This window comes from Marmota marmota, unplaced genomic scaffold (assembly GCF_001458135.2).
Source record: "Marmota marmota marmota unplaced genomic scaffold, marMar, whole genome shotgun sequence".
NCBI classification, from domain to species: Eukaryota; Metazoa; Chordata; class Mammalia; order Rodentia; family Sciuridae; genus Marmota; species Marmota marmota.
Genome location: NW_026000240.1, coordinates 2,687,134 through 2,715,059, shown reverse-complemented (window position 1 = coordinate 2,715,059; position 27,926 = coordinate 2,687,134). Strand labels below are relative to the sequence as shown.

The window sequence follows — 27,926 nt, the reverse complement described above, 5'->3', positions numbered from 1 at the left end:
TCCTCCCTCCCCAGAAACAATCCCTGGCAGACACGTCTTAACACACACAGAACAACATGTTCAGGAAGAAAAGGAAGAAGAGCGAGTGGGAAGGCCACCCTGGGAAACAGGCAGGTTCCCCAGGCAGGCAGCTTGCTCCCTTTCTATTTTGAAAGCGCTTCAGAGCTTCCCAGGGATAACTACATAACCCATCAGAGGGTTTTCACTGGAGAACAGCAGCCCAAGCTTCCATGGGCAGGGAAAGGGTTTGAGAAGAAGGGGGAACGATGACAACACTGAGCTATGTGACTCTGGCGTCCTGATACAGCAGACCTGGAAGCAGCTGCCGGGAGAGGGGGCCTGTTTTCTCAGTGTCCACTTTGAAATACTGCAGCCATTTGCCACCTGCTTTATCGTACTCTGGAGTTTTTTTATTGCTGTTTGGCAACACCTCTGGCCTGCAGGAGCCAAAGGGCAAGTGGACGAGGCGGAGACTTCCCCTGAGAGGCTCATGACCCGAGAGAGGCTGTTTTGAGAACCACAGTCCCTGTGTGCCCCACCAGCTACACCAGGACGGCCCCACCCCTCAAGGGGCTCCGAGCACATGACGGATGGATGGCCTGCCACTGTGATCACAGGCTGGGCTGTGTCTGCAAGGGGATCTGTGCTTGGAATTGGCTGTGGTGGTTCTCACATCCAACAGGAAACTTGGGTGATTTCCCAACTGGTCCTGGTCCTGGCCCTGGCCCTCAAAGTGCCCTTCTCTATTCACTCGAAATGGAAGGCCCAGCTGCAGGGCAGCTGGTGAACTATGGGAATATCGGCTCTGAAGGAACACAGCAAGAGACACCAAGAGTCCAAGGCTGTGGGCACAGATTCCTGGGGCTCCTCCAGCCTGGCCAGAAAAGCACTTCCTCTCCAGGAGCAGGGAGAGGGTGTCTGTATGCCAGGGCTCTGCTGAGGGCTCCTTGTTTACTGACTCAGCTAATGAGTCTCCCCTGCACTTATGCTAGGGAATATGAGTACCTCCTACTTCCAAAGGAGAAACTTGGGGCTCAGAGAGGTTTGGCATCTTATCTAAGAAGGTCCAGTAAGAAATCAATCATAAAAGTGCCTTACTCAACTGTTTGACCCATCACATACAAATTTTTGAGAAAAGTCCTCAGACATGTCTGAAGCTCCCTATTTAAATCCCATTATCTGAGACAAAGGGAACACCGCAGCCTCTGCCCCTGCAATGCGCCAGGCCGTGGCCGCCCAGGCACTTTGAACATGTCGAGGATCGCCCTCAGCAGACTTGCCCAGGAGAGAAAAGCTTGGAGGAAGGACTATCCCTTTGGCTTTGTGGCTGTCCCAATTAAGAAGCCAGATGGCATGAGGAACCTGATGAACTGGGAATGTGCCATCCCAGGAAAGAAGGGGACTCGGTGGGAAGGAGGCTTGTTCAAGCTGCAGATGCTCTTCAAAGATGACTATCCATCCTCACCACCAAAATGTAAATTTGAGCTATTGCTATTTCACCTGAATGTGTACCCTTCTGGTACAGTTTATCTGTCCATCCTGGAGGAGGACAAGGACTGCAGGCCAGCCATCAGGATGAAGCAGATTTTATCAGGAATACAGGAACTTCTAAGTGAATCAAACATCCAAGACCCTGCTCAAGCAGAGGCCTACACGATTTACTGCCAAAACAGAGTAGAATATGAGAAAAGGGTTCGAGCACAACCCAAGAAGTTTGCACCCTCATAGACAGAGACCCTGTGGCATCACAAAAAGAAGGGATTGGTTTGGCAAGAACACCTTTTGCAAATCTCAAGTTGCTTGTGCAGTTACGGATTGCCTGGGAGGGTTGGGCGGGCACCATCTTCCATTTCCGCCACTGGCATGCAGTTCTCAATTTGCTGAATTGCCCCAGTTTTTCATACAGGGTCTCTTCCTTCAGTCTTTTGTATTTTTGATTATTATGTAAAATTTGCTTTTATTTTAATATTGATGTCAGTATTTCAACTGCTTTAAAATTATAAACTTTTAGGGAGGGGAGGGGAGGGGGGATAGTAGAGGATAGGAAAGGCAGCAGAATACAACAGACACTAGTATGGCAATATGTAAATCAATGGATGTGTAACTGATGTGATTCTGCAATTTGTATACGGGGTAAAAATGGGAGTTCATAACCCACTTGAATCAAAGTGTGAAATGTGATATATCAAGAACTATGTAATGTTTTGAACAACCAACAATAAAAAAATTAAAAAAGATAAAATTATAAACTTTTATACTTGGGTAAGCCCCTAGGAGCTAGTTCCTTTGCTTGAATGCAGGCATGCTTCACCATTCAGAGCTGTCCTAGCTTCCAGCGGGCTGTGTGGAAGTCCCTGTCCCTCCCTCCCACACCCTTCTCTCAGAACCTGGCTGTTGCTAATGCGCCTCTGATCCAAAGTCAGCAGCATCTTGACCTGCACCCCTTCCTTTGTGTTTATATGGCATTTGTCTGTGTTGCTGTTTAGAGTAAATAAGCTGTTTATATATTTTCTTTTAAATCCCATTATTTTTAAAAACAAGAAAAGTTTCTGCATCAAAGGTGGAAATAGCAGAAAACTTCATGTCATCAATATGCATTACCTAAGACTTCTATGGACAGAGAAGGGTTCCCCATTCCCACCATCACCTCCCCCAAGACCCTCATTCTCAAGGATTTTGAAGACTACTGAGATTCCCCTTCATTGAACAGAAGCCAAAACCAAACTTCTGGAAAAGAAAGTGTAATGCCACAAATGTAAGCTGAAAGGAAATCTTTAATGACAACTGTCAACATGTATAAATATATCACACTCACAGAATCATCCAAATGCAATGCGAGATTAGAATTATTATTTCTATTTGCCAAATGAGAAAACAGAGAAATTAAGTGTGGTAATCAAGGACACAGCTGGTAAGCAGAACGCATACTCAAAGTTCCAAAGCCCTGTGCTTGCTCTTCACCCCATGCTCTCCCGCCTTCCGGGTCCCTGGATGCCAGGATCGGGCCAACAGTCAGCTCTACAGGCTCCACTCAGCCCGGAAGTCCCTGCCTCCAGTGTGCTAATCTATGTTTTCCACATTAGCAGCTGGCCCACACCTCTGAGGGAGGGGGAATGCAAAAGGAAATGAAGCTCATAAGAATGATTTATGCAACCTGTTAGCAGTTCTGGTAAGAGGTTTGGGGCCAGGAGGTTGATATTAATGACCACAGGCAGTTTTATATATTAGCTATACAACAAAATCTTTCTTGCAGCCCTGCTCACCTCCTCTCAGAATAAATCATGGAAACTGTCAGCGATAGCTCAGCCATAGTGTTGTTGCTAACTCTCAGCTCCTGTTTTGTGGATAAAACAAATTATTATGAAAAGATGTAGTTTTTGCTGCAGAGTAAGGTGGGTCTCCTTTGTCAGTCTTGACAACTTCAGTGACTAGGTGCAATCATCTGCTTTAGGATAGGATGAAACTCATTTATTCATTTATTATGATCTTGGCTGGAAAACAAGGGATATATACATACAACACGTAACATCCAGTCTAAATTTTCCTCTCCACTTCTATTGACTGAATGAAATTACAGCTCTTACACCTATTTATGAAGTTCAATGTGCAAGGGAAGTGGGATTTTACATCTGAAAATCTTCCATTTCTATGCTATAGATGTCCATGGTCCCTGGTGGCCTTTCCACATGTCTCTCTGGTATCTGCCAGAGACTTTTTTCTTTTTGGTCTCCCAAACCTGGAGTTCCCCTTCCTGTTTGGGACAGTTAGCCTGAGGTAGGCTGTTAGTCTTCAGGAGCCAGCTTTCTTTCAGACTTCTGGAGATGGAAGCCATAGAACCCAATCTTCTTTGGGTGGAATTAACAGATGTTCTCTAAAGATGATTATACCACTGACCTGCCCAAACTGTGAGTGGTCAAATTCCCAACTCCCCATTTGAGGCTCTCTCTGGAGTCATGGGACTCCCATTTCTAACCTCCTGGGCCTGCTCTCTTTCCATTCTAAACACTCCCTCCCCATCACTGGCCCACCTACATTATGGATTTGTGTGAAATTAAGAAAGCTAGCAAAGGTTTCCTCCTTGTGCTCGCAGGTCCTCACCCACACTGGTCAGTGTGCACTCCCAGCTCAGGAAATGAGTGTCAGCTCATTTAATCCTTAAAACAACCCCAGGGACAGAAGTATCCATGTAGATAGGATTCAACTGCATTTAACAGAACAACATGTAAAGTAACAATGGTTTGAACACACGTAAGACTATGGCCAAGCCATTCAGGGAAAGACTGGCTGCTCCACAGGTATCAAGGGTCCAGGCTCCTTCTGCCTTCCCTTTCGGCTGTCCTAGATCCAGTTTCCATCCTTTGGGTCACCTCATGGGGCTCCTGTAGACTTGGCTGAATTCCAGGGAACAGAAAGGAGGAAGGAGGAAGGACACCTCCGCCTGCTCCCTGCAATGAGGCAGGCCCTGTAAGCCGCCTTTCTGCAACTCTTCAACATGTCTTCTTGTATCTGGCTGCACAAAATTTAGTCACATGGTCATACCTAGCTGCAAGGGAAACGTGAAGGACATTTTATGGCATAAAACTGCCCCCAAATAAATGGGACTCACTGATAAATAAAAAAGAAAAAAGTTGACACAGAGCAGCAACTGGGCAGACCCTCAGTAGTGTCACAACCCCCAAACTGTTTCTGCAATGCCTACAGGAGTTCTGTGAGCAGGATGCCTTGTTTGGGGAATCCACTCAAAGATGGCTGCTATCTCCTGAAACTGTTCTGATGGCAGACTTGTTCCATGCTGACTCTGAAAACACATTTCCTGCAGCTGCCTGGTTGTGTGCATGGAAGCTCATCTGTAGTCCTCTAACTACAAATACCTCAGCAAGTACTCACAGTTGCCTTTCAATGTTCTAGCACCTTGATGACCTCTTTTACATCTCCAATATTTCTGTATTTTGGCAGCAGTTATTCTTGGTGTAAACTATGAATTTGCCATTTTATTCCAGTATTGAGCTGCCTGTTCCTTCCACCCAGCAGACACACCCTCCTCCAAAGTGTCTTGCAGTCCACCACAACCTTCACACTCAAGGTTAAGGTCTCTTCTGCCTCCTCCAGCTGAGAACAGTTGCAGGACCTATAGGCAAGAGAGTGGTGTATAGCACTGACATCCTTTCAGTGACGAGAGCTGCCTTCCGGCAGTCCCTAACCACTGTCAAGGACTGGGACCACATGGCAGCAGCAGAAAAGTGGGGCTCCACACCATTCCTGCTGCTCAAAAACCCACATCAGCAACTTTCAAGGAGAAAACCCAGAGTTTCCACTTCATTAACCTGGACATGCCTCTCTGCACCTCAAATGCAAAGAACTACCCATTCACAGATCTTTTGTAGCAAGAGGAAAAATACAATGATCATCTATTCAGTGGCAATACCTATCCCTGTGAGTTGGTTTGCAAACTGACTAGTCAGGGGTCAAAGAGTTCTTCAGGTTTCCGTGTCTTTTGCCAAAATATCATGCTATAATATTAATTTTTATGTGAATTTTCAAAAAAGGATGAACTATTTACCATTATTAATAAAATGCCAGGCATTATGCTTTTACATCTTACCTCAAATAATCTTCCCAGGTAGGGTTTAATGTCCCCATTTCACAGTTTCCTCTCCGGGAGATACACCAACACTTCCCTGCTAGCCTCCCTGTCTACTGAGGTCTGAGCAGCCCCTCCTGTTAGGAGTCTGAAGAGAACAACACAAGGATTGAGGAAATCAAGGACCTGGCCCCTGTGCTGGGCACCCAGTTTCCCATCTTCACTCAACATATGAGTTGCTTTCCTATGAAGTATGCTCCCCATTCATTTCCACCAAGAAGCCCCCTTCCAGCTTTTCCCCATAACAGTCCACAATTGAAAAGATTCTGTCTACCAGATTGCATTTGAGCACTAGTTAATTCATTTCCTTATTTTAATTAAACTTTTAAAGTTTATTTAGTTTTTCTTTTATTTTAATCAAATAAAGCTTACTTGCTTTGATTTTAATTAAAGACTTAAAAGTATAATGTCAAAGTGACAAAACTGCAGCTGAAAACCAAAGGGGAAAAAAGCCTGGTGCAGTGGCACATGCCTGTCATCCCAGCAACTAGTGAGGCTGAGACAGGAGGACTGCAAGCTTAGTGAGCTAAGTTGCCAAAGCTGGCCTTGAACTTGCAGTCTCAAAATAAAACTTTAAAAGAAAGGGCTGGGGATGTAGCTCAGAGGTAGAATCCTCCCGGATTCAATCCCCAGAAGAGAGAAAGTAAGCAAGCTTTTAACTCCTAAGTATTTCAGCACACACTTCCTAAGAAATGAGGACACTTCCTTCCGTGACAGTAGCACAACACCAAAACTGATGCACATCAGTATCTCATCACTAGTCCTATTCAAATTTTGCCAATTGTCCAAAAACAAAAACAAAATTTCTGGTCCAGGATTGCAAATAGTTGTTACATCTAAATAAGTCCTCAATCTTTCCTAGTGTTCTGCCAACTGGGACAATTTAAGTAATTAGGGCCAATTACTAAGTAAAAGCTCCCTTGATTTGGGTTCACCTAAAGTGTCCTTATGACTGGCTGTGGGTCAGGCATCTATCAGGAAACTACAGAAGCTGTTGTGGTTTGGATGTGAGGTGTCCCCCAAAAGTCCTATGATCAAGCAGGTTCAGAAGTGAAATGACTGAATTGTGGGAGCTTGATATAATGAGACCATCCTGGTTTGAATGGACTGGCTGGTGGTAACTGTGAGGAGGTGAGGCATGGCTAGAGGAGGTGGGTCCCTGGGGGCTGCCCTATGGTGCACATACATCTCTCCCCACCCACCCGCCTCTCTTTCTCTCTCTCCTTCTCTGCTTCCTCGGACCCAGAGCAAATAAGTTGTGGACTGAGACCTCTGAAACCATGAGTCCCAAAATAAACCTTTCCTCCTCTAAGCTGTTCTTGATGGGTGTTTTGGTCACAGAGACGCAAAGGCGACAGACACAGGAGCCATGCAGTGTTCTCTGTACCCTACCTTACTTCTCAGGAGGCATACCCTTGTCAGTGTGCCACAACACTGGGGATGTTAGTGTTGATTCCTGTTACTATTTTTCTCTTTGCAACAATAGTATTTTGTGGGCAAATGCTTTGAGACTATGACAATAGCCTATTCCTCAACAAAGTTACCTGCTTCCTTGATGTCCATTGATGATTCTTGTCAAAATAAAATATTACTAGGATGGTTGCCTATTGGTGACTTTCTGATGCTTTTGTTCCTACCAAAGTTTATGAGCTGGCATCCTACTGTAAAGCAAAGCTTTCAGGGATCCTCCCTTATGGTGGGCTGCACCAAGCAAAAGATTCCCTGACTGGGAGGTTCTGGTGCTGCCTGAAGGGGAATTGGGCAAGGAGGGAGCATTGGGTTGCTGATGCCGGGGCCTCGTGCCCATCATTTGAGTTGTCAGGGTGCCAATGACCCTCTTAGAAAGTCTCCAGCTACCCCAGGCTATTCTTACGTCAACTAATAATTAAGTGGGGCAGAACTGTCCATCAGGGCCACTTCTTAGAAGGCAGAACCCTTCCTTTCCCCGTTCTTATTTTTTTAAACAAGTTACCCAAGGGGCTCTATCTTATTTAATGAAATGGCCTTTGGTAATTTAGGCAAGTGAGAGTACGGTTAGAGCCCTGGCTCACAGGCCTGGCTTTACGTCCACCTATGGATAAGCCACTTCCCCTGGGCAGCAACTGTCCCAGACCAGTAAGACAAAACAGATGCTCTTGGCAACCCTTCCCAGGCCCACCATCCTATAATTCTGAACAGAGGTGGCCTTTCCCCCATGCTCACAACAACCTCTGCCTGTTCTCAGAACAGCACTGATCATATCTGGCACAGCAGACAGCACTGTACTGACCTCACCTGTGCCCAGACTTCTCCACAGCCAAGTGGGCCATGAAGCCCCTACTGTGTATAAGCACCACACCAAGTGCAAAGTTTCAGAATGAATGACATCCTGCCTAGTCTCAAAATGCAAATGCAGCAGGACTTTCATCATCTATTCTCTGACACTGTTTCAATCTTTTCTGGCCCAGATGGTGGCATGCCTGTCCACAGGTCACCCAGCAAACATGGGGAGAGTCTTCTCATGGGGCGAGCGATAGAGCTGCATAGAGAGGACCATGGCCGTGGGAGGTGGCCCATGGCCATCAGGGGTCTGTGCCTGCCTTATGACTGAGCAGCCATGGTCCCCCTGATGGTTCTACAGATCACCAGGCTTAACTGGTGGAGTCTCATGTGGATGCAGCTGAGGCTAGAGTCACTGAAAGACTCATCCAGGCTGGGCATCTAAGATGACAATGCACATCACTAGCAGTTGATGCTGGGTGTCAGGGAGGGGCTCAGCTGCACTGCCAACCAAGTGCTTTCATGTGGGCACTCCCTGGGGTTTGGGCTTCCTCCATCACGGCAGCTGGGTTCCAGAGGGAGTTTGCCAAGAACAAGTGTTCCAAGAGACCCAGGCTGAAAGCCCTGAAGTCCTACAGTGTCACTTCTACTATATCTTATTTGTCAAAAACAAGCCACAGAGCCAGACCAAATTCAGGGAGAGGGAACTATACAAAGGTGGAATACTGGGAGGCATTGTTCATTAGGAAGTCATCTTTGTAGACTATCCTTGCCCCATAATGGAATTATAGATTATTTTAAGTTTTTTCTTTGTACTTGTCCAAGTTTTCTACCACACACACACATTTTTATAATCACAGAAATAAACCTGTACATATGGATTCTGGGAATAGAGCCCGGTGCCTAGAAATAAATTAATGCATAGAAATAAATTAATACCCGAAACTTTATAATATTGTAATATATATGATTAACAGTGTGTCAAATATATTAATGTACATGTTTATGTGTATCTATATAAACACACATAAGACTAGAAGAAAATATGCTACATCACTGTGATAAATGTGCAATTATTGTTTAATATTTTTCTTTTTTCCAAAATGGCTATGTGCTACTTTTAAATATAAAATATTTTAAAAGGAATTAGTTAATTACCACATAGAAAATGCCTATTTTTAAGCCACATATATCAGATTTAAGGCATATTACCAGGACCTCAACTTTCTGTAGGATTCCTTCTCCAGGTTTCCAGAGTTACCCACTTTTATAATCATTTTCCTCAGTCAAGACCATCTAAAAACTTCTGTCTCCTTCCTGCTTCAACCCAAAATAGTTTAATGGGCTTCCAAATGCATTTTTCAAAGAAAACAAAAACAGCACACTGAGAGTTCCTTCCACCTGATTTCTTTTTCCTATCATTTATTTCTGTCATTAATTGTGCTTGTGCTCCATTTTGCCCTCTCTCCTCCAGCCAAGTCTGCGGCAATGACAGACACATTGAGGCTCTGAGCAGATTGAGAAAACCCTCAAGTCTACTGGAACGAGTGTTTCTCCCAGAGGCCGCTTTATAGATGCATAGCACAAGGTTCAAGGGAACCTAACAAAGAGAGGGCAGCCACAAAGACAGGTGAGGAGAGATAAAGACCCCAAGAAGTTCTGTCATCCTCTGTGTCCCTGGAGGTGGTCCAGGCAAGTAATCTCCTCCCATCAGATTTCAATGACTGTCAACCTCACCACAGACAAGGAAGATTACTAAAAATACAGAGACCAGCTAAACCTAACACCAAAAGTAACTACCAAAGGACACAGGTGAGCCTTCTGGAAGAACAGAGGATCTGGGAAGGAAATGCCACAGGTGGGCCTGAATTCACCTGCTAATGCCTGTCTTCCCAAAGGAGGGCAGATTCTGATAGCCAGGCACCAGCTCCATTTGCAGAGTTCTCAGGCACGCATGCTCTGGGAGCCCAGGGAGGCACATCTGTGGAGTCAGTCTGCTATTTTTACCCAGTTACTTTCCAACCATAAACCCACACTTCAAATTTCATTGTTTTGGATGGATTAAGAAATCTGACTTGGCCTTTCTTGTGGTTTAATATCCTGCATTCCTGTATGAAGGAAAAACCTCCCATTTCTATGGAAATAAATGACAGTTCTTGGCAGGCTGGAGTCCTGAGTATTGGTATCTTGACTGTCTCTAAACTTACACTGCTCTGAGCAACAGGGGTGCCAAGACCCACGTCTTCTCTCCTCTACCACAGCAGCTAGAAGAGCTGAACAAATCTTAAAAGGATTTCCAAATTATTTCAATGGTAAGATCGGACTGACCATGTTGTCATAAACACTGGACATACATTAAAAGAAAAAGCAGTGCTCCTTTTTTGTGAAAACTGGTTTGAATTTGGTTTTCTGTTTAAAACTGTCACCTCTGTTCAAGTCCTGAGTCCAGTTGTGATTGATGCTTGGTAACTTCCATTCTTGTAATATAAACAAAGCCTGTCAAAAGCACTCCTAGCTCTGGCCAAGCTGTGATTTTCTACTCTGGAACTGTATACTTCTGCATCTCATGACAGGTGTGCAATGCGGCCACAAAAACAGAAAGGAGAAGTTGCTAGAAGGGTTCTATTCAGAAGGAAATACCCCACCACCATCCCCAGAAGGAGAAGATGCTAGAAACATTCTGTTCAGAAGGAAACCAAGAAGCTGACAGCTGGGCACTACAACCCCAAATTTTCTACTGATCCATAGGAAGTTCCAAGCCAGATCCTCTGAGTGAGCATTTTAACAACAGGGCACAGGGCCAGTGACAGCCTGCATGGTTCTAAGACACTAAATGCCTTTCCTGCTCATGACTGTCTTTGCATGCTTTCAATCAGATGTTTATCATCCTCCTGCGCAACAGGCAACTGTTCATGCCCCTGCAGATAAGCAGGGATGAGACAGGTGAGGGCCTTGCTTTCCTGCAACTTAGAGACTAGACAAGATGACTTTAGAGAACAGCAAGTGCTATGGAGAAAATGAAATAGAATGCAGGGCGATACTGTGAGGGCTGCTGACAGGGAAGTTGGGCAGACAGGGAAGGAAGGGCTTTCCCAAAGGTGACACCTGAGCTGAGACCTGAATGATGGGGACACAAGAGCAAAGATCTGGGGAAAGAGAGCACAAAGGGCACTGCTAGTGAAAAATGTGCATTTAGCATATTCAAGTAAAAAAATAAGGAGGGTAACAGCAAGAGAGGCACAGGGGTGAGCCATGAACAGAGGAGTGAAGCTGTGGCTGGAGAGCGAGCAGCACCCAACCCAATGAGGGGTTCTGGGGGCAAGGAAGAGTGGTTTGGTGGCCTTCCGGGCTGATTGATGCCCCCACTTTGGTGATTTGGCACCTCTCCGGGCCTTTCTCCCAAACTAGGTGAACAACTGGGAGACCCCACTGGGCACTCTGGCTCTCTAGGCTCTGCTCCCCAGGATGTTGGTGCTCAACTTGAGAGATGACACAGAGCTCTCCTGTTTAGTGGACTGCATCTTCCTGCACTTTGGTCCTGACTTCTGTGAGACCATTCCATTCTTATTCTTTTAGGACTTTTCACAAATGCCGATATAGACAGTGATTTGCTTGTTTATTTATGGTTGGCCTTTCCCATGAAACTGTAAACTCCATCAGGGCTTGGAATATGCCAAGTAACAATGTTTCGTTAACAAGGGAGGACAAATGGTGGTCTCAAATGACTATAATGAGCCAAAAAATTCCTAACCCCTAGTATTGTGTTTTCCATGTTTGGTATGTTTAGATACACAAATACTTACGACACTGCTACAATCACCTACAGTACTCAGTGCAGTACCCTGCTGCACAGGGTTGTGGCCTAGAGCAACTCACAGCCTAGGTATGTGGTCGGCTACACCACAGAAGTTTGTATAGGTGCACCTGATGTTTGCCTGGCAAAATTGCCTGATGATGTATTTCTCAGAATATACCCCCAACACCAAGCAACACAAGACTGTACTTAGCCCAGTGCCGGGCACATTCAACAACTATTATTTTTTAAATGGAGGAAATATGAGACTCTTTCAGAACCAGATCTACATGGTAAGGAGCTACCCCACTTAAGAAATGTAGTATGTTATGGGGCAACTATTAAAAAAATGCTTTAAGGCAATCAGACTGTGTTCTTGGGGGCCTCGGAGGTGGAGTATCACACACCGCCAGGGAAGGGGTTCCAGAGAAGCACACGCAGGGTGCAATGCTCAGCCTGAGTCCTGGGAACATAAGGGACAAAGCCATTCCAGTACTAAGAGAGCCTGCAGGTGGCAGCACAATGTGAAGCCATCCAGTGGAAAAGGAAGCTGCCTGGCACGGCAGCAAGGTCCTGGAGACCCCTGGCCAGGGTCACTGGGGGATGGGGGTGCCAGCCTGCCGACCAGAATTGAAAGCATTTTAACTTTTTATAAGCAGGGTAGTAATGCACAGTTGAGCTCCAGCCCTCTAGACAGGAACAGAGAGAAGGAGCCACCAAGAGACATGCATAAGGCAGAACAAGTGAGATAGTAGACAGTGACAATCTGTGGGGGGGAATGAGGATGAAGGGAAGTCTCTGACTATTCCTTTATTTCCAGCTCAGACCACCCACCATTTGCCAAGATTTGGAAAGGGCAAGTTGGGGAGGGAAGACACACACAAGTTGGCTTTGACACACCTATCTGATACTCAGATGGAGATGCCCAGGGACAGTGAGGATATGGGTGTGGACTTATTATAATCAGGGTTCAGGTAGACATGGTAGTAGCAGATGTTACTAGTGTTCACTGACACCCCTTTCTCCTGGTCCTTGCAGTTAGGTGACCATACGATTAGTTCCTGGCAAGGGGACTGGAAGCAGACGTGATGGGTGTAACTTCTGCATCTTGTCAGTAAGAATCCACTGCAGAAGTTCAAGCATTCTTTTCCTGGACCATGTGCTCCAGATGGCATGACCACAGATGGAAGTGGCCTGTCTCCCTGGGTCATTGCTTAAAAGGTGCCTACAGAGTCACTCCACCAGAATGAAATTTGCTTGGGAAAAAAATACACATTAAGCCGCTGGGATTTCAGAGTAGATCTATTGTTAGAGCCCAGCCTAGCCTAGATTCCTATTACAGAGGTCATCAGTGTATGGGGAACCGCTGAAGTCTAAGATGGATACAGAGAGCACGCACCTTAAAGTTGGAATAATTTTAATGAGTTTTTTAAATAAGAGCCACCCTTCAGTAATGACCTGTAAAGGGGGAAGAGGCACCCTTGCCGACTCTAGGGTGCATACCATAATCTTGGATGGAAGAGGGCTATATAGAATGTTTAAAATTGCCTCTCCAGGAAATTCTGATATCTGTATGCTCATCCTTATCTGAAAATAACTGGTAAGAAATCAGAGAAGAAGCAGATCCTGACCACAAACCCCAAATCTATTACTCAGACTCAAACACAACCCACAGTGTGCACCAGCAGTATGCCCCTCCCTGACTTCTGACACGCTGGTATTATCTGATTAATTTCTCCTGTTTATTAAGCCCCCTGTCACCCCCATTTCTTCCAATGTTAATGAGGCAGCAGGGCTGGGGCAGAGCATGACTTTAATTTGTATCTCATAACACAGGCAGCTCTCTCCCTTATGCCTACCTGACAACCCCCAACAAGTTTGGTTTTAGAACTGACAATAGGAATAGCTCAATAAGGAGATGCAAAAGTCACTGTTTCCACAGCAACACTCCTGACCTCACAGAGATCACGCCTCCAGGGGCTGCTGGGAATGGGATGGGAGGTGAGGACAAAACCAATGGAAGGGACTCTCAAGTCCCTGCCTGGGGGGCCAATTTCTAGGCCTGAGGACAGCTGATGTCCCTCTCCAGCATGTCCAGAATGCCACTTATACACCAGCATGCTCAGCCAGGGTTCCTCTGTCACAGGTTCTGTCCCTACCTCAGGCTACAGCTCATGCTCTCCCGCCAGCCAGACTTCTTCTCACCCTCTGTAGATTTTCCACATAGAATTATTTGACCCTCATACTCCACTCCGGGGACAGTGAGCTCCACAAAGCCATGTGCTAGTCTTGCCCATCTTTCATTCCAGGAACTATTTTAAGATGACCTTGAACGAATTCAGGACTCTATCTTGAGCCTTGTACTGTTCATCAAGGACTTGTTAGAAGAAACAGACCTACTAGGCCTGCCAAGGTCATGAGCAGAGACACAGGACAGTAAACAAGGAATGTGAGGAATCAGCCTCTAACAACCTGGGAAGCAGGATCCAGGGGCCAATCCAAAATTGGTGATCTTCAACAGGGGGTGAGCCTGAAGCCCTGCCATGACAGCATGCTACCTGATCACTCAGGTTCATGGTCAAGAGACTGGCCTCAGTGGTAGCTTCAAAAATGAGGAGATAGAAATGGTGTCTACCTTGACTTGGGAACTGGTTACAGGAGTCTATACATTTGTCAAAACTAACTGACCCATACACTTAAGATCTGTGCATTTCTCTGCATGTAAAAATTTTATCTCAATAGAAAATAAAAGGGGTGTAAGTCTGACTCCATTTTCTGGATAATTAACTGTTAACAGCATTTAAGCCCTCTCCCTCTCTCTTCCCCTTCTGCCCACATGTGGGCAAGCTGGGAAGGAAACCTAGATGCTCCTTCCTTTGGTTCCAGCAGGAGGTTCAAACCAATCAAACCCCAGCTCCCATGGAGCCCTCACCCCAACCTTCCCCTAATCACCATCAAACCCTCAAGCCACCCTCATTTCGCCTTTCCGTTCTTCCTCATTTTCAGACAGTTTGAGAGGCTGCCCTGCTCTCCCCAGAAATCCCCATCATGTGGTGTCAAAATTCAAAACAAATCTTGGATGGGGTCTCTGCTTGTATGTGAAATGGCCAAAACCAAGGGTAACACACGTACTGCTTCTCTAGCTGGAACCAGCTACATGGACGGGTGGAGTATTCTCATTATAGAGGTGAGAACATCCCCATCCCTGTACTCCCGTGTGCATCTGTCTCTCTCACTATGTCCACCACTAACATAAGCCAGGCCTTATATTTAGGCGAAACAGAGGTACCCACAGTAGGTCTAAAAGCAGGAATCTGGATTATTGCATAGTCTTAAAATATTTCCAGGAAAGAACACACAAGAAACTGGGGTTGTTTCCTGTGACTGAAAGCTGCCTTTGAATTCCAGAAACAAAAGAACAAGCCTTCTTCACTGAGGTCAAGACTTGGAATAAGCATCGACAGATAAAAGCAGGTTTTAGACAACATAAGAAAGAATTATCTAAAATCAAAACATGCCTGAAGATGAAAGAAAGCTGCCTCTGGTGGTGGCAGCTCGCTGTCACTGGACAAGCTGCTCTCTGGGATCCTGTGGGAGAGACTTGAGAAGTGATGATGGGATGGTGCCTTGGAGTTTTCCCAGTCTTGAAACTCCCTGACCAATTCAACAACTCCCTCATCTCTGCTAAAAACTGCAGTGCTCAACAGCCTGAACAGAAAGGAATATGAGAGTTAAGGACTGGTCTTCAGTCACGTCCTATGTGAACTCAACCTGAATCCTGGCCAGTCAGTTCTCTTAGAGCTCCTCATGGGCACAAGAGGTTCAAACCAATCAAACCCTAGTTTCCTGTGTGCACATGCGTGTGAGCATACAGGTTACGGCCAGGAGGGCTGGAGGCACAGTGACTAGAAATAAACCCCAGGATGGATACTGCCAGGACATAAACTCATAATCCATCCCCACAGGGATAGAAATAGGAACAACCCAGTAAGCCGTTTCCCACTGGAAACTCAATTTCATTGTTCCTCTGAGGGAACTGGAAAATGGCGATTTCCCAAATTTCACTTAGAGTAGTAAAGACATGGCACAAATTTAAAAGCAAGTCAAGGTTACCAATTATTTCCTAGGAGTGGCCTTCTGCCTCAGGAACCCTGCATCTGCACCCACGTGCTGTGTGGCTTGTGGGGGGACCCTGAGGATGCCTCCTGCCACTCCCCATCAGCATGGCTCTTCAGGGCCTTCATTTGCTCCTTTCCCCTCCCATTCTGTCTCCCCTATATATAGGCAGGGCTGGGTGAACTGGGTGATGGAGCCCCTGCTGATGGACAGGAGAATCTTTCATTAACACTAAGCAGCAGGAGCCCTGAGACAGCATCCCAACCACACTCCATGGAAGAAGAGGAGCAGAGAAGAGGTGCAGGGAGGGGAGGCAGCACAACCTTGATGAGCTGCACAACTCTGTTGCTAACTCCAGCTCCTGATATCTGCACTGAAACCAGGGACAGGAGGGGCACCAACAGTCCCTCGCTGGCAGGAGAGGTCACTTCTGCCCTGGAGGCCTGGCTCATAGGAGGGCCAAGAAATAAATGGTCACCAAGGTTTGAGGATGAACTGCCCCTCTGGCCTGCCTGGTCCTTGAGATGAATTCCATGCAGCCTCCCCTGAGTCCAGAGCTCTTTCCTGTTGCTCTCGTCATCTCATCAATCCCTTTTGAATAATTTCCTGTTCCTTTTTCTTTCTATGGGGCTGCACTCCTCTTCCTGACTCTGTAGGCCCTGGAGATAAGCAAACAAACAGATAAGGGTCAGCCTCGGAGGCTCTCATGGCCCTTCCCAGCCCTCACAGAGCAAGGCCTGTCTGGCCAAGAGCGGTGGCAGTGATCAGAACACACAGTGCCACTGCAAACGTGACCAGACTCATGAACCCACAGCTCTACACACCAAAAGCAGACTGGAAAGTCCTGCATTACTACCCCAGCCCTGCAACTCACCTCTGCTTAGCAGGAGCGACAGGTACTCCTTAGTCACACAGGTACTCCTTGGGAGAAACAGACCCCGATTACTTCTTTCTCAGGAGTTTGTTTCTGAGACATTTCAAACTAAAGACCTTCAGCTATACAAAAGAAGTGACGGAGCTCATCCCTACTCAGCTTATGAGGGTGGACTAAACCAAAATATGAAATGCCCAAATGATTTCAAAGAAGCCAGTTTGGACAAAAGAGTTAAGGGTGGAGCACAAGGCGCAAGATTCTAAAGACATCGCCACATGACAGCACTATCTACATGCAGGTCAGGGGTCTGGAATGAGAGCCCACTTTCTCCAATAAATGAGAAATAAGGTGTTGATTTATTTTGGAAGCACACATAGGGAAAGTTTTGCTTCTCCTGAGGACTGAGTGCTTCCTCTACTAATTGGGCCAAGTAAATAATGATGATGGCTATGGGGCAAAAGTGTGTCTTTTGCTCCTGTGCATACCTTTATTGTCTTTTCCACCAGACCTATTCTCTGATCTATTTAACCCTAGGCCACAGTCTGCTCATTTGTTTAATTTTGGGTTATTTCAGTGAACACCTCCTCCCACATAGCAGGGCTACTTAAGCTCTCCCTTGTGTTATTATCACCCTCATTTTGGGAAAGAAGGCTAGGGCCAGAGGGTAAGCACCCACTGTGATACCTGACAGAGCAGAGTTTGAACCAGTTGGAGTGCCCCCCACCACTCGCACCCTCAACCACACAGCCATGGAGATGGGCAGGGAAGATGCACAAATCACCTCATTTACTCAAAGACAAAAGTTAAGCTCTCAGGCTAAATTCTGAGACTAGGTCTTAAAGTGCTTTAGTATTGCTCTTAAGAGCCCTGGTTCCTCAAGATCCAACAAAACATGCTATTACAAACACTGGGATGTAGCATTTCCATTCTAAATGTTCTAAGTCTCAAACCATTCTCCAAATAAATCAAGTGGGCAAGTCTCAGGGCCACAGAGCCAGATCCCAGGAAAGCATGGTGTGTCACCCCCATGCCAACAGCTTATAAACAGCCCTGCAGAGGAAGAAACTTCCTACCTCTCTTCACCCTCCTCCCCACTCCTGGAAACCCAGCAAGAAGCCAAGGTCTGCTTTTCCCATCAGGAGAGAGAAGAGCTTACTCCAAAGAGTCACTGGTGAAAGGAAGGAAATTTAAACAAAAGAACAATAAAAGACCTTATATTTTTCATTTCTTTATGTGAAATTTGTTTCTTTAGACAACAACTATTTTTGACAATAACAACAATTAGCTCCCCATAAAAGGTCAGAATTAAAATCTCTAGAGTGGGACTGCCAAACAACGCCCTGGACTCAGATTTATTTAGTAAGGGTCTTTTGGTGTGCTAAAGTGTATACCAAGGATAGAAAAAAATTCAAAATCTATAAAAGAAAAAATTAATCATGTTACTATAGTTTATATCATGTTTTCTCTACTTCATCTGCTTCTTTTTCTATAAAACACTGTGAGGTACATATTATTATACCCATTTTACAAATCAAGAAACTAAAGCTCAGACAGAATAAATAAATGATGGAGTTCTCACATCCAGTTATTGGTAAAGCTAGGTTCAGGTTTGGGACTATAAATCAATCATCTTGTTCCACTTACTGTGTTTCCCACTAAATTCTTGGTACTGAGGCTAAGGTTGATCCACTCTTGGGCTCCCTGAAAAATGGCTTCTACCTATTGTGGCTACAGCAAGAAGGCCCAGTTGGAGGAACCCAAAGTAGTCAGGTAGTTTACAGGATTCAGGTGACTCAAGTTCCTCCAAACTGGGATGAAAGCTCAGAACCAGGTGAAGTGATGCACACCTATAATCCCAGCAACTTGGGAAGCTAAGGTAGAAGGATCGAAAGTTCAAGGCCAGCCTCTGCAACTTAGTGAGAGCCCATCTCAAAATAAAAATTTAAAAGGGCTGGGAATGTAGCTCAGTGGCAACAAGTGGCCATGGATTCAGTCCCTGGTTAGCAAAACAAAAAACAAACAAACCAACAAAAAACTTAGCTATGGGTACAAATATGAAGAAATTACCAAAAGACTCAGAACATAACTGTTACCTACCCTGGTTCCTACGAAAGGGGAAATTTGGGACCAGCTCAGACTCTACCTCTCAAAACCCCATGACTTGAAGGGAACTAGTGTGAGGGGTAGATGGCCAGAAAACACTTGAAGACCCAAGATGTTCCACAGTTAAAGGGCATTGTGATCCACTTGGTGGACCTAGGCACAGTGAGGCACCTTATTTGGGGAGCAAAACACCAGATTAGATTCTGGATAATATCCTAACATTAAAAGACAGGCTAGATTTATAATCTAGGAAAGAGAGAAAAAGAAAATAGAAAAAACTTATGTGCAACACTTTCCAATCCACATAAATTCATTTCTTCTCCATTGTTGACCTATGAGATCACTAGGAACAAAGGCAATCAGCAAAGCAGAATGCACAAAGGATACTCCCTTAAGACCACCTATGCAGAGCCCTGTGTTGGTTCAGCGCAAAGAAACAACACACAAGTTTATCAATTTCCTCATTTTTGCAATGACAGACTGTACAGACTGTCACAAAATTGTACAATTTTTCAGATAACACCTTCTAGAAAACAAGTGTGGAATGAGTAAAGGCCTTTGGCACGCACCACGTATGAGCCCTCCATACCTCAGTTGACTTCTTCTTGGATTTCAAGCTGTCAAACACCATTAGCTTACAACAAGGGCCAAGAAAATAACACAGGACTTCACTACCTTTGTCTTTATCCAAAAACATTAAATCCCAACTCCCCTTGTTGGTTCTCACCACACCTCAGACCACCTTAATGGTCTCTCAATTCTAGCAGTTTGAGAAAACCCTCAAAATGGTTCAGAGGAACACTCCTGAGCAGCGTGCGTGCACACACGCACGCGCACACACAAACCCTGCAAGTCTTTCTAATTTAGGTCTTCTTTCCCAGAAACAAGGTCAAAATTCCCTCCCCAACCTATACACAGCTTACAAAAATTCTAGTGTTTGAAATCTATTATAGGCACTGTGGGCTGGGTAAATATTCAGAGGGAATTTACTAACACTGAAAGCAATGCTTACTTCAGTTAAGAAAAAAAATCTGAAGTTACTCTTCAGGTCAAAGCCTTCTCACCTTCACTAAAAATACATATAATATTATTATACACACACACACACACACACACAGTGTACATTAAAAAGAAGAGTTTCATAGTTTATCACTGTGTCTTAAATAATCATTTCAATTTTATTTTCCCAAATGGAGGCTAGTTTTTATTTAATGGTATGTTCTACAGACTATACAAATCAAAGGTTCTGAGCAAGGACAGCTTGGCATCCCTCATGTTTGTCCTGTGCAGAGCAGCAACAGCTCAACAAGTGACCTCACTTCCATTAAAGGTGGCGGGGAATGGGAGAAAGGAAAGAAGAGAAAAGGAAAAGGATGGGTGCCCTTCAATACTGAGGACAAAGGTTTGTTCTGGGAACTAGAACAATAATCACGGTTTTGGAATGCTCAGTGTCTTTGAACTTAGAATAAAGAATGGAAAAAGCAGCTCAGTTGGGGAATGTTCCATCATGATAATCTGATTAGTGAAACATGAATCTCTGAGTGCAACTGGGGATGCTGAAGGGGCATGCCCCAGAACCGACATCATGAGGACAGAAAAACCTGCCACTGGTATTTCTGGGTCCTGGTTGCGGGGAAAAACTATGGTCTAGAGGGGTTTAAAGTTTGGTTCCTTCCCCCTCTTGATTTCTGTGGTTACTGAACGGCTATGGTAATAAGGTCAATTTATGCTTTTAAAAAAATCAGCTTCCAACCTTGGTGCAATGTTATAAGTTATATGAATTGTCCACTCAATGGTCATGTGGTCAACAGAACTGCACTGACTTGGCCTGAGTGGCACTTGGACACCCAGCCTCCCAATACTGAGGACACGATAGGCCAGGATCTTCATGTTCCTCCCCCTCCCCTTCCTGGTACTTGAAAGTAAGCTCTGGTTCTTGTTGCATACCCATCTCACACCTGAACTACCCCCTCCTTCACGACAAGCTCTGAAGCCCCTCTATTGGCTCTTCCTGCCTATTTCCTATCACTTTGACTCATATCCACAACCTCTTCATTCTTGTGTGACCACCACCTGATCCTTAAGCACTTGAGCTGTAAAGACTAGAGGACAATTCCCCATAACTCTGACACCTCTCATGCGAGTTCAACCTCCCCTATCACTTAACAAGTCTGAAGCACTTAGCTCCTCAATGCCTGGAACTACTTCATTAGCTGCCTTCTGCTGTATACTACATTTCCCAGAATTTCAAAGCCACCACAGATCCGTTCCTGGACTAGGTAAATCCCCTATTCAAAACCCTCTAATGCTAGATCCCTGACCACAGTACTCCTCACTGGGTTTCAATGTGCTCCACAGATCCTCAGGTAGACTCCATTCTTTCAAGTCAATCCCACATGAGAATGAATAAAAAAAGCATTAAGTAGCTAGATGAAAATGCAAATCATGTTGCTCCACAGTTAAAACTCCAGCAAGGGTTGCAAATACCACTGTCCTCAGGAAAAAGTCCCAGATACTTGCCATGGCTATCAAAGCCCCCTGCATTGCCTTTATCACAGCTGTAACAAATTAACCACCTGTTCAGGCATCGGAGTAATGTCTACTCTCAATGGAAATTCTGTGAAGATAGATACAACATCACTTTTTCTAATTCCTATGTCCACAACACCTAGGCAGGTGGCAACAAGGGCAGCAAATTTGTTCTCACTGAGCACTCTGAGACCTGAATATATTCCAGAACACTCTGGAATCTCCAATATCTTTCTAGGTATCTTCTCCAACAGTTGCCACCAACCCTCACCACACACCTCAGGGAGGGACCTGAAGACTGGGAAAGGGATTCTTTCTGGCCAGAGCAATCAGCTCAAATGGAATCAAGTCTACAGTGGCTCAAGGGGAGAATCTCCGCCTACACTAGGTCAAGGGGAGTGAGTCTCTGTCTACATTGGCTCTAGGACCCATCTACCCTGACTCAAGGTGCATGACTATCTACCCTGAACAGGAGAGGGAGGCATAGTGGTCCAGACCTTGGACTGGGCTCCTTGCCCTTGCTCAGAGGCCTCTCTCTCTCTCTTTTTTTTTTTTTTTCCTTCCTCTTTTTCTAAACCTGACCCTCCCTCCCTCCCTCCCTTCCTTCCTTCCTAAGCTTGCAGCATTGAGTCCATCATCTAATATGTCAAAACAGAAATTTATTAAGACCCAACTCCGCTATCTGAGAGGGGTGCCTACACATGTATCATTATGACATCAGCAGCTGAGGGGGTGGGGAAAGAGGAAGACCAGCAGCATTCTCTAGTGCCTACACATGTATCATTATGACATCAGCAGCTGAGGGGGAGGGGAAAGAGGAAGACCAGCAGCATTCTCTATACTACTGAAGTTGCCCTACTGTAGACTGACACCAGGATGATACCCTTTCTCGTAAAAGGAACCCCCTGTGGGACCACAAAGAAATACTCATAGGTCACAGCCACAGAAAAAGTGAAAGGTACAAGAATTAAAATATTTAATTAAATATTTAATTATATATTATTTTAATTAATTAAATAATATTTTAATTATTATTAATTATATAATATTTTAATTAATTAAAATATTTCACCACAAACATCAACTGAACAGAAGAAAAGATAGTCATAGAAGGATATAACTCACACTGAATCAAAACTTGCCTTGCTCTCCTTCAAAGGACACAAGCCAGGCTGAACTCAACCTAACACCTAAGGACCTTATCTTAGATAATCACACCATAATAATGACAATGCTGGGGGGGGAAAAAAAACAAACCAAACCAAACCTTGTCCTTAGGTGTGGAGTTTTGAGCCTAAACCTGTCTTCTGGGGATAATAATTCAATCCATAACACTCCCTGGTTCTACACCTGAGAAATTTTATCATTGGGTGTTGAACTGGGTCCTGTAATTATTCTACACAAATCCATGCAACAATCATATATCTATCTGTCCTATCACCTTTTCCTAGTCCTCTAGCTTTTCTCTCTATGAAATTATATTTATTTTACTTTCCATCCTCCTGAAGAATTTTTTCCAAATGACAAATTTTGATTTTTTTACTATATTTTTCCTTTGGGCACTTCAAAATTGTTATTTTTACTGTCTTCGGTCTTGCATAATTTTGCTAAGAATTCCAGAGTCACTTTAATGGTTCGATGTCTGTTAATAAGCTCCCTGTTCTTCTGGATGACTACAAGTGTTTTCTTTAATCCATAGTTGGTCAGGGCTCTCCAGGTGCCTGGGCATGGATTTCATTGAGTTTCTCCTATTGAGGTTTGCTAAGCTGTTTTAGTCTGTAGATTCGTGTCCAATGGCCCTCAAGACCTGATAATGGTCTGTGAGGGCGTTCTCTTAGCAGGAGCTGCACCCCTGCACCACTACACTACTCTCTCTACGCTCTCTGCGCTCTCTACGCTCTAAGCCAGAACACCAACTAAGGATGCTAACTAAAAAAATAAAATAACAACCTCAACAAAACACCAAAAACAAAAAGCAAAACACAAAACAGACAAATAAAAACCCAAATCAAAAAACCAACACCAAACCACCACAAACACCAAACACCAACCACCAACCACCAAACGCACTAACTAGCTGGGGGTCCGACAGGTAACCACCAAGAGCTTCCTGTGCTTATGGACAAAAACCCACTCACGGCCACTTTCTTATATACCCGGTTTTTTATATTCCCTCACAGTGGCTTCTTGTGAGGTCAGAGCAAGAAATGACCCAGTCACACCTGGGCGTATTCCCCAGGGGTCATCTCACTTGGGGCCTCCTGGACCTTTTTGACTTTCATGAGAAGAAGAAAAAACCCCAGAAGCTTTTGTTTCCGTGAGTTATGGAGACTGATATTTACCAGTTTAGACATGAAAACCGGTATGCTGCCTCAATGGTCTATTCATCTGGAGTCTGAAAATCCATAATAACTTTCAGCTTTTAAAGACCCCATCATATCTACACTCAAAAGCATTCAATTCCCCTTTCTTCCAACCCACAGTGATTAGGATCCAAGGGATGGGAGTGCTTCACTCACATCGTGATGCTATAACAAAACACTCTGCTCCCTAAGATGCTCTAGAACTAGGCATTAACATCTATGGGGTTGAGAGGGAGGGAGAGTCCATCATCATTTCCCCACAAGGTTCTCATTACATTTCTCACTAGAATCCCCTGGAACACAGCAGGTTGTGGGTTGGTATGTTCAAAGTGATGAGAAATCAAATACAAAAGCCGACAATCCTAGAACCAGCAAGTGTCCTTCCCACTGGGTGAAGAAATGGAGGCATTCCCACACTCCTGGGTCCCTTTAGGCTGCTGTTAACAAAACCCCTTAGACTAGATTATTAGCAATAGAAATCCACTTCCAAAAACCACTCTGGAGACTGGCAAGTCCAAGGTCAGGTGCCTTGTTTCTGTATCCACACATGATGGGAGGGGCAGACATGCTGACCACATTCTCTCAAGTCCTGCTTTCTGTTTGTTTTGTGTTTTGTGTTCTTTGGACATACTGGCCATTTAACCCAGGGCCTCAGGCATGTCAGGAAAGTGCTCTACAGATGAAGTACTTCCCTAGTCCCCCAATTTTCCTAGTGGGTTTTTGGTTGTTTTTTTGTTTTTTGTTGTTTTTTTTTTTTTTAATTTTTTGGAAGAGAGTGTCTCACTATGTTGCTCAGGTTGGGCTTCAATGTGTGTTCCTCCTGCCTCGGTGTCCTGAGTTGAGAGCATTACAGCCTATTATGTTTCAGGTGTAAGGTGTCCCCTGCACAGGCCCCTGTGCTAGTGCAGGAATATTCAGAGGTGAAAAAGTGGGACTGGGAGAGCTGTAACTTTATCAGTCCCTCCTACATAGAAAGGACTGGCTGGTCACTGTAGGCAGGTGGGGCATGGCTGGAGGAGGTAGGTCACTGGGGCCATGCCCTGGGCCTGTGACTCCCTGTGACTCCTACCCCACCCTCTTTCTGTCTCTGCCCCTTTGGTGCCCTCAGGTGAGCAGCTCTCCTCGGCTGGGCCTGTCTTCCCTGATGGGCTGCCTCACCTTGGGCTCAGAACAATGGAGCTGGCCATGTGTGCTCTCAGACCTCTGACCCGTGATCCCCAGGTACACTTTTCCTCCTCTACGTTGTTCTTGTCAGGTGTCTTGGCCACAGCAATGGAGAAGCTCATTAAAACACCGCTATATTCCACTGCGCCCAGCTTGACAAAACTACGTGTGTGTGTGTGTGTGTGTGTGTGTGTGTGTGTTGGGGGGTGTGCTTGGAAGTGAACCAGGTCCTTGCGCGTGCTGGAAAAAGCACTCTTAAGGTACACATCCTATCCGATGGGTGGAGCCCATGGCCTAACCGCCTCCTCCAGGCCCACCTCTCAATGCCATCATGTTGAGGCTGAAGGGTCAACAGGAATTTTGGGCAGACACACACATTCCAACCACAGCACCAGACAGACAAGAGCCCAGGGAATTGGTCTCCACCAGATGTCCCCTGAGGGGAGGCTTTCAGATTGACCCAAAGGACATCAAATTAAAAACTCAGATCTCCAAGAAGACAGAAACATCTCTGGTAAAGCAAATTCATGACAATTAAAACTAGTGCCACTTTTGTTTTCTACAAGATGCAGGAGATTCATGTAGCAGAAAACACCAGCTGTGTTCTATGGTATTGAACACACAGTGTCTACACAGATAACCACTGTGACATCAGCAGCTGAGGGTGTGGGATGGAGAGGCACAGCAGCAGCAGTCTCTACACTACTGAATTTGCCCTGCTGCAGATTCACACCAGGGTCATGTCTCTTTCTCATGTTAAATGGAACCACAAAGAAAGGGAGCTACAGAGAAATACCTAGAGGACAGACCCCAGTGAGAGGTGCAAATACTAAAATGTTTCACCACAAACATCAACTAAACAGGAGAAAAGATGGTCACAGAACTGCTTAAGTCATACTGAATCAAAACTTACCCTGTTCTCCTTATAAGGAAGCAGGCCACACTAAATCAAGAGTCCACCCTGCTCTCCTTGTAAGGACACAAGCCAGGATGAAGCAAGAGCGTACCCTAGCCCCCTATGACCCCATCATAGGTAATTACATCATAATAATGCCACTTCAGAAAAAAAGAGCTCGTCCTTAGGTGTGGAGTTTTGAACCTACGCATGTCTTTGGGGGATATGATTTATTCCATAACACGCTCTGGTCCTACCTGTCTGAGAGTTCTTATCAATGGGGGTTGAATTTTGCTGTATCATTATTCTACATCATATGTCTTCCTCAGCTTGTCCGTAAAGTGCCTTGTGTAGGGACATGTGTATCTACATTCACGATGGAATTGGGTCTGTAAACTTTGGTTTCTTTCATGGTTTTATCCTGGCACCGTCTTTTCTGGGTTCATGGCCAGGTAATACCAGCTTCATGAAATACACTGTGAATTGTCCCCTCTGCTTCTACTTCCTGGAAATGTTCATATACAGCTCGTATTAACCCTTCTTCAAAGGTGTGGTAGAATTCTCAGTGATGTGGTCTACACCTGAAGATCTTTGTGGAGCTTTTCCTGTCAGGAACTTCATTTCCCTGATGGTCACCCAACCATCTAAATGTTCTTGAGGTAGCTCCTGCTTCTCCAGAAAACTTCCATTTCGTCCACATTGTACAGGTTTGTACAGTGTCATTGAAGTTAGTCTTCGTGTTTATTTTTTTCCTTGTGCTGGTTTTCGGTTTATTTTCATCAGCTTTTTCTGTTTCTGAAAGTGGTCATTTAGATTATTGATTTGAGAACTTCTCCTTGCCTAATATAAGCATTTGGTGCTATGAATCTCTAAGCAATGTTTTCATTGCATGCGCAAACTTTGATACGACATATTTTAGTTTTCGTTTGGTTCCAGATATTTTTCTCAATTTTCCCTTTAATAGTGAAAACATGTCTTAAAGAGCTTAAAAAGATAAAAATAGCCTCTTCTATTTACCTGTATATTTGTTATTTATTTTTCTCTTTATCCCTGATGCCCAAGTTTCCTTCCAGTATGATTTTCTGTCTGTCTGAAGGGCCAATGATTATTTTAGCTAACAAGTCTGCTGGCTCTTAGCTTTGCTTTATATGAAGATATATTTATTTTTCCTTCCTATCTGAAGAACACTTTTGGTATACAGGATTTTGGTTTTCCTTTGTTTTTTCTTTGGGCACTTTAAAAATGTCACTTCACTACCTTCTGTCCTACTTAATTTCTGATAAAAATTCCATAACCACTTAAATGGTTCCCTGTCTGACGTTACGGTATCATTTTCTTCCAGTTGACTTCAAGTGTTTTCCTTTATCCTTGGTTTGTAAGTGTTCTCGATGTGTCTGGGCATGGACTTCTTTGGGTTTATCCTACCGAGGTTTGTTTGCTGAGCTGTTTAAGTCTACAGAATCATGTCTTTCACCACATTTGGAAAATGGAGCCCTAATTTCTTTCTGGGACATACTCTACCCTCTCATTTTGGATCCCTGATGACATTAACCATAGACCAAGTCACAGGTCCTGAAGCTCTATTCAGTAAAAGTCACAGCAGCAGCTACAAACTTTCTTGTCTCCATTCTTTGCTTGGAGCAAACTCTCTTGATCCTTCAGGTTCACCTACACGGGGCTTCCTGGGTGCCCACATAGGGCAGCTCTCGGGGCTTCGGTCTTGTTCTCACTGATCACTGAGGCCTGCTTCTGTTCAGAGTCTGTGAAGATGGTTGTTACTTCTGGCTTTTTGGACTGCTAACCCAAAACTCCTCTGAGTTGTGGACTTGCACTGACCCAAACATCCTTCCCACTCTCCCCATGACAAGGTGCCTTGTTGCTATGTCCTCACATAATGGGAGGGGCACAAGTTTTGAACACATTCACTCAAGCCCTGCTTTTGTTTTATTTTATGTTTTGTGTTTTTTGGACAAACTGGCCATTGACACCAGGGCCTCTGGTGTATCAGAAAAGTCCTCTACAACTAAGGTACTTTCCCAGCACTTTTAATTTTTATTTTTTAAGCAGGATCTCACTCTGTTACTCGGGTGGACTTCCATGTGTGATTCTGGCCTCTCTCCACCTCTGCCAACACTGTCCCTGCTCTGCACCCGTAACTAACACCCAGAACTAAGAACTACTCCTTACAT

The 27,926-nt window shown here is 44.8% G+C and overlaps 2 protein-coding genes across 2 annotated transcripts in view; one reads left to right on the top strand and one right to left on the bottom strand.

Annotated features, from left to right (window-relative positions):
• Xxylt1 (xyloside xylosyltransferase 1) overlaps window positions 1–27,926 on the bottom strand; it is a 160,983-nt gene that overhangs the window by 84,207 nt on the left and 48,850 nt on the right. The gene's annotated exons all lie outside the window — the stretch shown is intronic.
• On the top strand, window positions 94–1,816 carry LOC107143225 (SUMO-conjugating enzyme UBC9-like). The gene has a single exon (XM_048794619.1). The coding sequence runs from the start codon at window positions 1,252–1,254 to the stop codon at window positions 1,726–1,728; it is 477 nt and encodes a 158-aa protein (XP_048650576.1). The 5' UTR covers window positions 94–1,251; the 3' UTR covers window positions 1,729–1,816.